General features: G+C 43.1%; 1 protein-coding gene across 3 annotated transcripts; it reads right to left on the minus strand.

Moving 5' to 3' along the window:
• Window positions 1-97: 97 nt before the first annotated feature.
• TP53INP1 (tumor protein p53 inducible nuclear protein 1) lies at window positions 98-11,518 on the minus strand. Of its 3 annotated transcripts, XM_075494988.1 has the most exons (5): window positions 11,416-11,518; window positions 8,469-8,752; window positions 7,655-8,003; window positions 5,933-5,966; window positions 3,409-3,571 (listed from the first exon to the last, which is right to left on the minus strand). In XM_075494988.1, the coding sequence occupies exons 2-5, from the start codon at window positions 8,578-8,580 to the stop codon at window positions 3,554-3,556; spliced, it is 513 nt and encodes a 170-aa protein (XP_075351103.1). In that variant the 5' UTR covers window positions 8,581-8,752; window positions 11,416-11,518; the 3' UTR covers window positions 3,409-3,553. The 3 variants fall into 3 exon arrangements, with proteins under 3 accessions (XP_075351102.1, XP_075351101.1, XP_075351103.1); XM_075494987.1 differs by lacking the exon at window positions 5,933-5,966 and having other exon boundaries at window positions 98-3,571; XM_075494986.1 differs by lacking the exon at window positions 5,933-5,966 and having other exon boundaries at window positions 98-3,571; window positions 7,655-8,006.
• Window positions 11,519-11,935: the final 417 nt, after the last annotated feature.

Here is an 11,935-nt window from a genome sequence, read left to right on the forward strand (position 1 = left end):
GCATTCCAAGATACTCAGCACTTGTACCTACCACACCTGAAAGGGGTGCTCAGGCATTTGGATTTTGACTGACCTGTAACATAAAAGAACAGACTGACAATTTTTAATAGGCCATTTTTTATTGAGAGTTAAGATCATGTCTCCCCACAGTGCGCAGAACGCACTATGAAAACAAAATACAGAAGATCGCTTTAGTAAATACACACTGGTTAAGCAATGCTATTTTTTGGCAAAGTGCTGTATTTTGTCGGTTTTCAGCTTGTGTTAAACTATTAAAAATAAGAGCCAGACATTCTTTCATATCAAAAGGACTGCTACAAATAGAGAATTGGCTCTGGAGAGAAGCTGCCATATATGCATAGACTGATGTACAGTATCAATCCTAACTGAAATGTCCCTTTTGAATCTTCAAGTTTGCTGTGTAGAAGGCACAGTTTAAAATGCAAATCTGTCTATTGACCAATACATATGAAAATACAGTTTCAGCAAGATTCATGAATATCAATCAGTATGAGACGGTGCAAGGCCTCCACTTTTACAAGAAAACACACACACTTTAATACAATTCAAAACCATATAAAAAGCCACACTGCTCACTATTAAAACAGAAAACCAAAACAAATCTAATTGCCCAATAGCTCCAGGCACAAAACAGGGCTAAACCAACATAAATACGTAAAACAAATTAACAAAAAGCCATTGATGCAGTACTATCTCACACAATAATATGGTTTCCAATATTACAAATTGAGAAGCACAGCTTTGTGCAACAAAACAGTTTATATCCTGAAAGATATAGGTTTTCATCACCAGAAAGTCATCTAGTAATGTAGTATAAAAAGATCAGTATCTCCCAATTCTAGGAGCAGTCTAAAGTTGCATTTACTTGCCTACTGAGAAGAACGGACCAAGGCTCTCATTGTAATGCCTGGGAGCCTTATACTCTCAACTCCATCTCCCCATTAAGAGTTAAAGGATTACTTACTCCTTCCAACACAGGGAGGTGGAGACTCCATCTTCCTTCATTTCACTTTAAGAAAATTAAAGCTGAAGGAAAGTAGTTACTTTTATATAAAGAAAAATAATAATAAAGGAAAGCAAAGAATTTTCCTGAGCTAGAAAGTTAGCAGTGAGGAGAAGGAAGTTTAAGCTGGGCAAAAAGTCGGAGTGATAAAGGTAAATAATCTGAGGCAAGTAAGAGTACTTGTGAACAGAGGAGATATTGGTGAAACTACAGCTATTTGCAGATAAACCAGCATCTTTGGACCACAAATTGTTGTATGGACATAGGCACATACTGCTGAAGAGAGTAGTAACAAAATCTGTTTTGGAAACTCATGATGTGACCAATTTTGTTTTTGTTCACTGTCTATGTGAATTCAATGTGTCTTAAAAAAAAAAAAAAAAAAAGAGACTAGTGTAACCAGGAAAGCACCTCTTGCTTTTATGCATTTAACTATTTGTCAACATCCCTTCGCAACAGCCCTAACTAATCCCAGTGAAGCAGCACATCTGCAGTGAAACAGAGGTTATAAACGTTGTTTCCTGTACACTAAGTATGTGCCACAACAATTCCAGCTGCAGAATGTGCAACCGTACCACTACATCAAGGTTAATCCAAATTGTCGGGTTTTTGCTTCAGTGAAATTGAAGCATTTGGATGAATTTAAAATACTTCATAGGTCTGGAATAATTCACATTATTGATCTTGCCTAATTTAAAAGACTCCTGACATGACTCCTTATACTAACTTCTGCATAAGGACTACTGGAAGACATGGTTGAACATAATGTTAACACTTTAATGCCCTAGGCACTAAACACAAGGAAAAAACAGTAAGTCACATTAAGCACTGACAGAAAGGGGAAATAAACCTTATATTTCCCCACTTCTTTCAGTGCGGATTTATGCTTCCTCACCTCCATAGCCATTTAATCTACTTCCCAGATTGATCTATCAGGGTTTGGCATGCCATGTGGCTGCTGTGTAATACACGCTCTTTGTTAACAGGTGAACTTTACTTTTTTTTTTTAAAGTGCCTGCCAACTTCCAAAACATCTCACACAGTGTTCTTAAGAAAACTACTTGTTAGTTTTGAATGGCTTTTCTTTCCTGTTGGTCCACAGAATTGTTATCCAGTCCTTCTGCCCCCAATGGGCTAGGAGAACAACCACTGCCGATCTATCTCAATTTTCATACACCCTGTTATCACTGTGTTTAGTTCTGTAAGACAGTTTTTCAGCATGCTCTTCTCCCTGCCACACACTGCCCTTCATTTCCAGTCACAATTAACTCAGACTTCATTTTCATAGAGAGAAAGAGAGAAGATTAGGAGAACTTCTGATAAAACCTTCCTTCTAGCTACTTTGGAGCTACTCTCAATCTGTAAATACAAGACAATCTAACAGCAATTAGCAGCTCAGAAATAGCTATCCATCAGCCTGGCTTCTTTAAAGAGCAGTCAGCTACTGATGGGATTAAAAGAATGGTCGATCCACCATCTTTTTCCTTTAACTAGACTATAGATTAAATGAAACAGGGTAGGGGAAATACATCTTTCAAAGCCAGAAAGAGTTTGAGAACAGGAGTAAGAACTCAAACTGTACCAAGTGAAACCCAGTTCAGCTCTCTGGGTTGTGCGTCTGCACTTAACCCATAGGTCCACTTTTCCTTCCACTCCACTGTGAGGTACTACATCTGTAACACCAGTGCCATATCATACTGCAACAATATTTGGGGGACATTAACCCTTTTCTGATACCCATATGAAGTACCCAACACACCTACACAGACTCCACTAACACAAGTAGGTACTAGGCAATTTAGATTAGATGTCCTTCTTGTAACAGTTCAGCATAGCTATGTAATATCCACTGGCAGCTATAGTATTTCCTTGTTAGAAAGTAATCATATGCGCTGAATACAGACAGATACACAAGCTGTCAAGTACTGGTCTTTAAAGCATACAGCTAACCTCAAATTTTCTAACTCCACTTCGATTAATGCAAAATGTAACTGATTTCCATCTCAGTTAAGTTTCTTTAAAATACCAACTAAGAACCCATCTATGCATCATAGTTTATAAACCAGCACACAAACTATCGTACTGATAGGTTTCCAAGACATTGATATTTAACATCAACCTTTAGCACTTGCTGCAAGATGTTCAGAGATTTATGCATCATTTCAAAAGAATGCAACACTAGTTATGATTGCGTTTGAAGGATTGATGATCAGCTTCAGATTGACCACACTCACCTATGCATGAAAACAAGAGCAACCTAAAAACAATTAGACTGTAGATTAAAACCACGAGAGCCATCAGTAATTGAACTGACGCTGGCAAGGCTGGTGAACAAACAGTCCGTTGTGCTTGGTTTGCCGAGAGCGGCAATCCCTGGTGAGGTTTTGGCGACGGAGACCGTTTCTGTTGAGATAGTGTCTTTCATTATGTTCTTTTATCCAGTGGGTAGGACGAAAGCTCTTGTTTTTTTCCAGAAAAGTTGAACGAGTAGCAAGAGCTGTGACGTAGCAGTGAACACGCTGTCCCGTTTCATTTTGGGCCTCCAGTCTAGAAATGTAACAAGCAGATATCAGTCATTACTGAGCTGCATTGGAAAGACATGCAAACTAGAGGGCAGGAGAACATGGACATCAACATCCAGCATTTCAAAAGGGCAGGAAATGGGACAGGTATTTGGGCTGAGGCAAGGTCAAGCTACTTCAGGAAAACCACACTGGTCAGTAATGTGTAGTGCTAACTCACTTTTAGTGGGAAGGCATCAGCAATAGCCTTTGGACTTTTGGTGTATTATGCTATTGTGTCCTTCCTTCCCCACCCCATCTCCCTAAGCCCAAGATGCAATATAGATCAGAAAGATAAGGCAATGTGTGTCACACTGCTCCAGCTTTAGAAGACTTGGGAGTTATCCACTAGGTGCAGTTTGGTTTAAAATCATCTTGAACATAGGTGGTTCAGCCTGAAAACAGAAGCACACTAATGAAACTGTGTTTGGATTGCCAGTCACACAAGTAAATCCAAACAACGTTCATGCAGAGGAATGGGAAAGATAGACCAGTTGTGACACACACAGGAAATAACTTAGAAGGATTGTTCCTCAACCAGCCCTCTAGATTTCACGAGCAGAGAGTCAGCAGTTTCGCAAACCCTTACTCCATCATGCACTAGTGAAAAACAAACCAGCAGCCTATGCAAGCAGGGACTGACATATTGAAAAAGGACTTCCCTACTTGACAGAACAATCACTGGTGTTTCCTGAAACTTCCAAAGTAAAGCTAAAAATAGCCTGGCAGTTTTAAAAGCAAAGCAAATCCCAAGTCTGAGTGCCACGGCTGGTGTGAGACCAGTGTCACCAGAGTTACTTGCCTTCTCTCTCCCCACCCAGGACCCAACTAGCTGTCAACTCAGCCTTCATGTGCCCAGAAAAGGTGTCTGCAAGACCAGGAGCTTGCTCAGGTATGAGCAAGAGGTCTCTTGGGAAGTCTCTTTTGCAGCACTAGCATGACTCTATAATAAAGTCTCTTCCGGAAGAGCTTAACTTGCATTTATTGTATGATGTCTCTGTAGACATAAGTCTGGTCTGCTGTGCCCATGGTACACCCTTGTAGCCTTGCTCTTGAGGGGACTGCAGGTGCCTGGCACAGAATTGAGCTCTTCTGCCTCCCCCCACTCCACACTGGAATGAAATACTCCCTGTCAGCAAGGGACTATTCCCTCCCTTCTACTTTTTTCTTTTAAATCCACTTGCTTTTGCCTCCTTGAGTAGCTTGATATGACTGACTGAAGCCCACAGACTCCAGAATAGCCACATGTGACATGCTGGTTTTCCCCTGTTCATTCACTGTCATTAGGATATTGTCCTAAACCTAGGACTTGAAATATGAAGGAAGAAATAAGCGAATAACACAGCACAAGTCAATTCACAGTGCCTTGCAAACACTTCCTATGCAGGTTACACCAGTTTAATTTACATGAGGGTGCCTGCAAATATGGGGCTACTGTTTTCTATATGGGGTGATCCCTTAAGATATTCAGCTGTGCTAAAGGTGGAACTCCAAATGAAGCCTTCCTGAGGAAAGCCATAAGGAGCTAGGAACCCGTATTTCCCAAGCATGCCCTTTCTGCATGGCATTAGCTAACAGAAGGCATCAACTGCTAATACAAAGTGTTGTGGTTTGTTATGGAAAAATATGAATAACCTGACGAACAGGGGGGAAGTTTATACAACATCCTTTTGCTTTGAATTTAAAAGGAGCAAATAGATTTCCTTCACAAGAGAAGAAAAACTGGTTTAAAATTTTTGGTTGAAGATATTTAAGCTTTTTCCCCTCTTATCAAATACCCTTCCGGCACCGGTTTGCAAACCAACACTCTTCTACTTGCCATCTTAAAGTGAAACTGGGAAGGCAGAGGAATTAGCTAAAAGGCCACACATGCACTTCCAAAATGTAGCACTTTGGTATCTTAGTGGTTGACTTTGGTAGCCTGGCACTAGTGAGCCTCAGGCACTGCGAGAACAGGGCTGATGAGCCTCCATCAATATTGTCAAAATGTAATTTTGGAGGGGCTGTGTCTAAAGCCAGACTGCTGCTACATACATTCGCTGCTGCACCCCCCCGCATCTATTTTGCTAGAAAGCATAAGTGTCCTGCTAGTTGCACTATAGAGCCAGACTTCACAAGAAACATTAAAGACTTCAGACCCCACCCCAATTAATATTTAAGTAATTTTTCTGCACTTAGCATTTTGGCTTGTTAAAGCAGATGTAGTTAGGCTTGATCAAGTAACATAATTTGGCACAAAGGTTAGTCCTAAAACCAGTATTGTTTTGGCAGACAAGGCTCTAGAGGAAGCAGTGTTGCTGGCAGCCTGATCAAACAAAAAGCACTGTCCCAAAACAGTAGTACTTACTGTGCCAGTGTGCCTTAAGCAGCTTTTCTTGGCCCTACAATGTTAAATGGCCAAACATTAAACCACTAGAGACTTCAAAACAGCTTTTGAAACTTTACTGCATTATCAGTGTAATTGATTTTCCCAGTTTCTGTAATCTACCTCAGCTTCAGGCTTAAGTCTACTCCCAGTTCTGCCACCCAAAATAACTCTTATACAGAAGCCTAGATCCTCTGAGGAAGCAACAGCACAGAATTCAGCGTGAAGAAACTTACTCACGCACCAGCTGAGGATCACCACACCTCTAGCTTCCCAACACATTGAAGCAGCTTAACTGTACAGCATAATATAACACAAGATTCTTCTCTAGAAGAATTTATACCAGTATCCCTAGTTCACAAGTCACTGAGAAAAGTCAGAATCTTACTTTGCATGTTACTATCCAATCTAATCGGTATTTTAGATAAACTGATCTACTGTCTCTCACTAGGGTATGCCTCGCAGCCTACAGTTCTCTTGCAGATTCCTTCAGACCCTCATTTTAAAAGTGCTGTGTGCTCCCAGCTTCCCCCTGATTTAAGGTAAGCTAGACCCTTGCTGCTTAACATCACAAACTGCCCTCCCCAAGTATTTATATAAATCCCCTGTTCTCCAAGATTAATGGTATCAACACTATACTTCAATATTATACAGCAGCATGTCACCTCAGTGTCACACATTTCTTTGAACTAAGAACTTTAAATATGGCAAGGAGGTCAGAAAAGTCAATGGGCACCTACCTACAGCAACTCTACCACTACACTAAGTTTCTTCCCTGTGTTACAAAGCTTAGATACTATGATTTTTTTTTTTCCAATTGTTTCTAACTGTAAGCACCAGATAGGAGAAAAAGTCAGTCTTTGTTATTAACCAGGATTCACAAAACATCCAATTATTTCCAAATCAATGAATCCATGGGCAAGTGTGGAGTCATGATGGCAAAACCAGTGTATTTGTATACATCTATGTATACTATACTTGTATAGCTGTATATACTGCACACTTACCACCAAAGAAGCAGTGCACGGCAAACACGCATCTGCAATAATTCCACACAGCTGGATCTTTAGGACCCCAAAATCAAAGAGCACCACTTCTTACTTTGCTAAAAAGTAGAAGTTTGCAGCATAATTTTTTTTTACCTTGAGGGGAGTAAGTTCTGTAGAATAGTTCAGTTTGCTTTTGTTCCACAAGCCACCTGTGGAAAAATTTAATCCTGTCCTAATCTATCACTAGGTTGAGGAACAAAAAAATACCAAAACAGACTTCCCTGTCAGGATAGTTAAAGCAGTATTTTTTCATCTCATAAGGTGACTAAGAGGGTACTCACTAACAGTTATGAAAAATACACACAGCTATGGAGGGGGCAAAGTGCTTTCAAATCTACATTATCAGCTATACGATTAACTGCCACCAGTTTCAACAGGAGTGGAGCGTATTCTGCGAGGGAACAATCAGGCTTCATAAATATTCATTGCAGTGTCAAAATAGCACACCCAACTGTTTCCTGACAGTCACCTTGTATAACATTTTTCTAAGCAGGCAGGCAGCCCGGACCACCCTACCCACCTTGTGTAGTATTCATGCTTTATTCACTTGCTCTGAAATAAGCTGGAGCATTCAGTATTAGGTGTCTAAGCTGATCAAGCAGAAACCAGATATTTTCAGCAGGGAGAGCTCCTTGACAAGAGAAGTCAGACGTACCTGGGACTACCTGGGCTGTGAAACTCCTCATCTCCACATCCAGTCTCATTAAGGCTGTGACAGGTATTGTGGACAGCATACACAGACATGCTGGGATGCTCTATTAGGAGGTTCTCCATCGGACTGGTTTCCACTTTGATAGTGGTTAATCCACCTGCAGTAAAACATGGGGGAGGGGTGATAAACCAGCTCTCCTCCATGGGACAGGACTCAAACTGGATGAAGCAGGACTCGCTGGCCTCCGGCAAGTGTTCCAAGGGAGACGGTAAACAAGAGAAGACGGGCGAGCCATCTGCGGCCGATGCTTCAGTGATGTCCGCTTCCTCCGCGGAGCAGTTAGTGCAAGTGTCTGCTGTAGGTGGCCATTAGTCAGTGGAGAGGAACCCACGGACGTTGGTGATTGCAGGAGGTCAAAAACAACAGGGTTGCACATAGCCAGAAACAGGATATAAAAAAACAAAGAAACAGAAATAAACCCCTATCAGCACATATACATTTTTTTTTTTTTTTAAGCAAGGGGAGGGGAAAAGGGAGTTCCCTGACAAGCCACACTAGACACATAAAACAAGTGTTATCAGTAAAGCAGTACAATTGCGTAATAAGTCAAACATATTTTATCTGTACAAGTGGTTCTGCTGAAGCCTGTGTCAGGCTTATAAACCTGACATCATTTTTCTCATCAGTTTACATAACATGTTTTGGTACATTTGTTTGGAAGGCACCCTACGCTCTAATCCACGCTGGTTTTGCTTAGGTAAAGTTTCTCCCAAGCTACTGGTTTCTAAACAGAGCTTACGTTTGACGGGCGTCTTACCTATAAAGTCAACCAGAATCCACTCGTCGTCTTCTTTCTCACTGAACTCTGGCTCTTGGCTGGACAAGCTATTAATCTCTCCCATGAGCATGTTATTTAACCTCTGGAACATTACTAAGGCAGGAACAAGACTTTGGCTGGTAGGTCTTTATATCCAAGGTTCAAGGCACAGCTCACACTGTACTAGAAGCGTGGCATAGACTTGAGATTAAAGTGCATAGATGCTTTATCAGCTTAGGTATGGGACATGCAGAGGCATGACTGGTAAACAGTTTATGGGAAACCTGCAAAAAAACGATGACAGGGGTCTTAATGACAAAGCAATAGGTAACATCCCTAGGGAACAAATTAAAAATCCTCTTGTTAATGTAGTCTGAGGCACCAGTGAACATTTTCCCCTAAGAGGAGAGGCAGCTTCACTGGCATTCACCATTCCCTCCCAGCTAGACACAGAAATAAGCCTAGGTCTCTAGGTCTCTCCTCAGAGCTGAGCACTTTCCTCTAGATCCTCTGCCCTGTGCAAGCATCTGTTCAGCTGTCGGTCCCCACCTTCTCCTATGGCACGAGATGTAGATGTAACCACCATAAGCCTGAACTCTACATTTGACAGTTAAGATGAAAAATCCTGTTACCACTGAGCAGTGGAACGTTCAACCACCTCAGATCAGCACGCTTACAGCCTTGGAATATTTATGTATGAGCCAATAAATAGAAGCCATTAAAATAGCTGAACAAGTAAAGACTAAATTGGTGAATATTTTTCACATATAACTACAAGTTAATTTCACCTTAGTAATATTTGAATTATCACAGCATGTCAGATTTATTACAGATTAAATAGCTTCTTCCCTATTTAATTATTAAACAGGTACGCACGTCACAGGGTATGAGTGTCTGCATTCAGAAACAGAAAGGGAGTAGGACACACTACACTAGACAAACCCAGCCATTAAAAGAAGATACAGCCTATGAAGAGTATTATTTAAGGCCAGTATACCTGGCTTCACCCTATAAATCTCAGAGCATACTGAAGGGTCATTTTGGCCTCCTACGTCATCTTACCCCAGGACACCAGACCCCATCACCTACTTGTTCAATGCAAGGACAAGCACCTGCTCCATACAATACTGCTCCTATAGACATCTATGCAGCTACCTCCTTATTCAAACAGCGCAGAAGGATAGGATTAGAATTTAAAGGAGTCTTCAGAAGCAATACGAAAAGGTGCAGTGTAACTCAAGAAGTTATGCACTCTAGTTCTTCGACAGGAACTATCAGCCACAGGAAAACACAAGACTAGGAACAAATGGCTCAGCTGCAGTAGTGATAAAAGGCTGGTTTTTAGGACCACACTTGAAAATGAAACATCTGGGCTCTCTTAAAGAGAGCTACAAGAATGATCAGAAGTCTAAAGAAAAATGTCAAAATGTAAAAAATGGAAAGGCTTAACAGAGGGAAGGAAAAAATGACAACAGTAGTCAACTATGTGAAGAAAGAAGCAAACATTTATTCCTTTCTTCTACACTCACAGCAAGCAGAAGTGGCTTTTAACTGCAGTAAAGTTCAATTTTCAGTGGTTACTAGCAGGAAACATTTTTAACCATTAAGGTCGCTAAGCCCTGGCTGGGTTACCTAAGGAAACGCTGAATGCCCACAGTGTTGCTAAGCATCTTCTTGAGAAAGTTTGAGTGCTTCAGTTATAGACAGAGCTTGCTACACATAAGGACAGGGACACTAAGTGAAAGCTTGACGTCTGTAGCTTTCCAGTTATCTTCCACATCCATCCCTAACCCTCTTCTGGCACAAGGCCTAGGAACAAGAGAGTTCTTTTTTTCTTCAGGCTACCTAGCAAGCCATAGCATAATTGCTGATCAGCACTGGCTTTCCCCATATTCCCACTGCCACACGCATGTGTTACCTCTTTCCCAGATCTAGACTGGAAGTACCTGCAGGCAAGGGCTGTCTTTTTGTTCTGCGTGTAGAGTGGAGCAAGATGAGAGCTCACACTCCTATATGAAGGCTCCACAGGCATCACAGCAACACCAAATAATTAACCTCTAACAAGGAAACAGGAGATCACTGCTCCTGAGAACATAAGCTAAACAAACTACAGCTTTTTACACATAATTGTCTTTCTCTAGATCCAAAGCAGGTTGTCCCATTTTCCCCCTCCCCCACCCCAAGGAGGATCCAAAAAACCATCTGAATCATTTAGAAAGTGGTTGACATTTTGACATCCTTTTGGACAACTGCCTTTAAAAATGCCACACTTGCATGCTGTTGTGCAAGTCAGATGGGGACCAAGAAGGGACGCTGTTATCAAGGGCCATCATTAAGGGAGGCAAACGAGGCTGAAAGAGAGGTACTCTAGTCCTTAGGCAGGAACTATCAGCTGCAAGAAAAGACAAGACTAGGCACAACTGGCTCAGCTACAGTAGTGATAAAAGGCTGATGCAGACAACATATCCAATGCATATCAACAATATCGTACTGTTGCATGAAAAAAAAAGCTTTTTTCTTGCTTTCTACTCTAGCAAAGGAGATGGGGGGGCAAGCTAAGAAAGAAAAACCGACAGAAAGACACCCCCCCAAATCACTTCTGCGGTTCCCTACGAGAGCCTGGCTACTGATCTCCTTTTAACTACCACCAGGAGGCTCCAAAAAGCCGCTTTCAGCGGAGCCGGCGGGTGACCCGGCAGAGCCCGCAGCAGCTGCGCACCTTCCCGGCCGCTCTCCGGAGTCCAGCCCAGCCCAGCCCCGCTGCTGGGCGGGGAGGGAGAACACAACTCCCGGCTGCTGCTCGACAACCGGGAAAACCCTCCCGAGCCTCGGTGTTTTCCGAGGAGCCAGAAGCCGGGATGGATACACGGGGAGAGGGGAGCTCCGCTGCTGCCTTCCACCGACCCCACCAGCGAGCCTGACCTCGGCCCCAGCACAACCAACTCACCCGTACCGCGCTGCTCCCGGCTCCGCGGCCGCGCCGACTCCGCGCCCCGCGGAGCCCTTTGTTGTTATAGCCGCGGCGCGCAGCTGACGGCCCGGCCGCCCCGGCCCCGCCCCTCCCCGCCCCTCCGCCAATGGGCGCCGCCGGCGGCTGTCGCTAACGCACGTGACGGGCGGGCAGGGCCGCTGCGGGGGGAGCGGCGGGGCGGGGCGGGCGCGGGGGCGGGGCGGGGCCGTACGGCCCCGCCCCGCCCCCGCGCCCGCCCCGCCCCGCCGCTCCCCCCGCCTTTACCGGAGGCGGTGTCTGGGGATAAATGTGCTAATTTTGCGGAAATAAAGTGCTGAACACACCGTGTGTGGAATTCCGTTAAGGTGGTAGTTATACGGTTAACTTGGGCCGCAGGTGGTTAGGAACAGAGGTAATTAAGGATACAAAAAAATCTTAATTAATAACGCAATTAAACACGCGGATTAGTTATTCATTAAACACGCGTGTTTAATTAGTCATTAAATATTGCACAATC

Source organism: Mycteria americana, chromosome 2 (assembly GCF_035582795.1).
Source record: "Mycteria americana isolate JAX WOST 10 ecotype Jacksonville Zoo and Gardens chromosome 2, USCA_MyAme_1.0, whole genome shotgun sequence".
NCBI lineage: Eukaryota > Metazoa > Chordata > Aves > Ciconiiformes > Ciconiidae > Mycteria > Mycteria americana.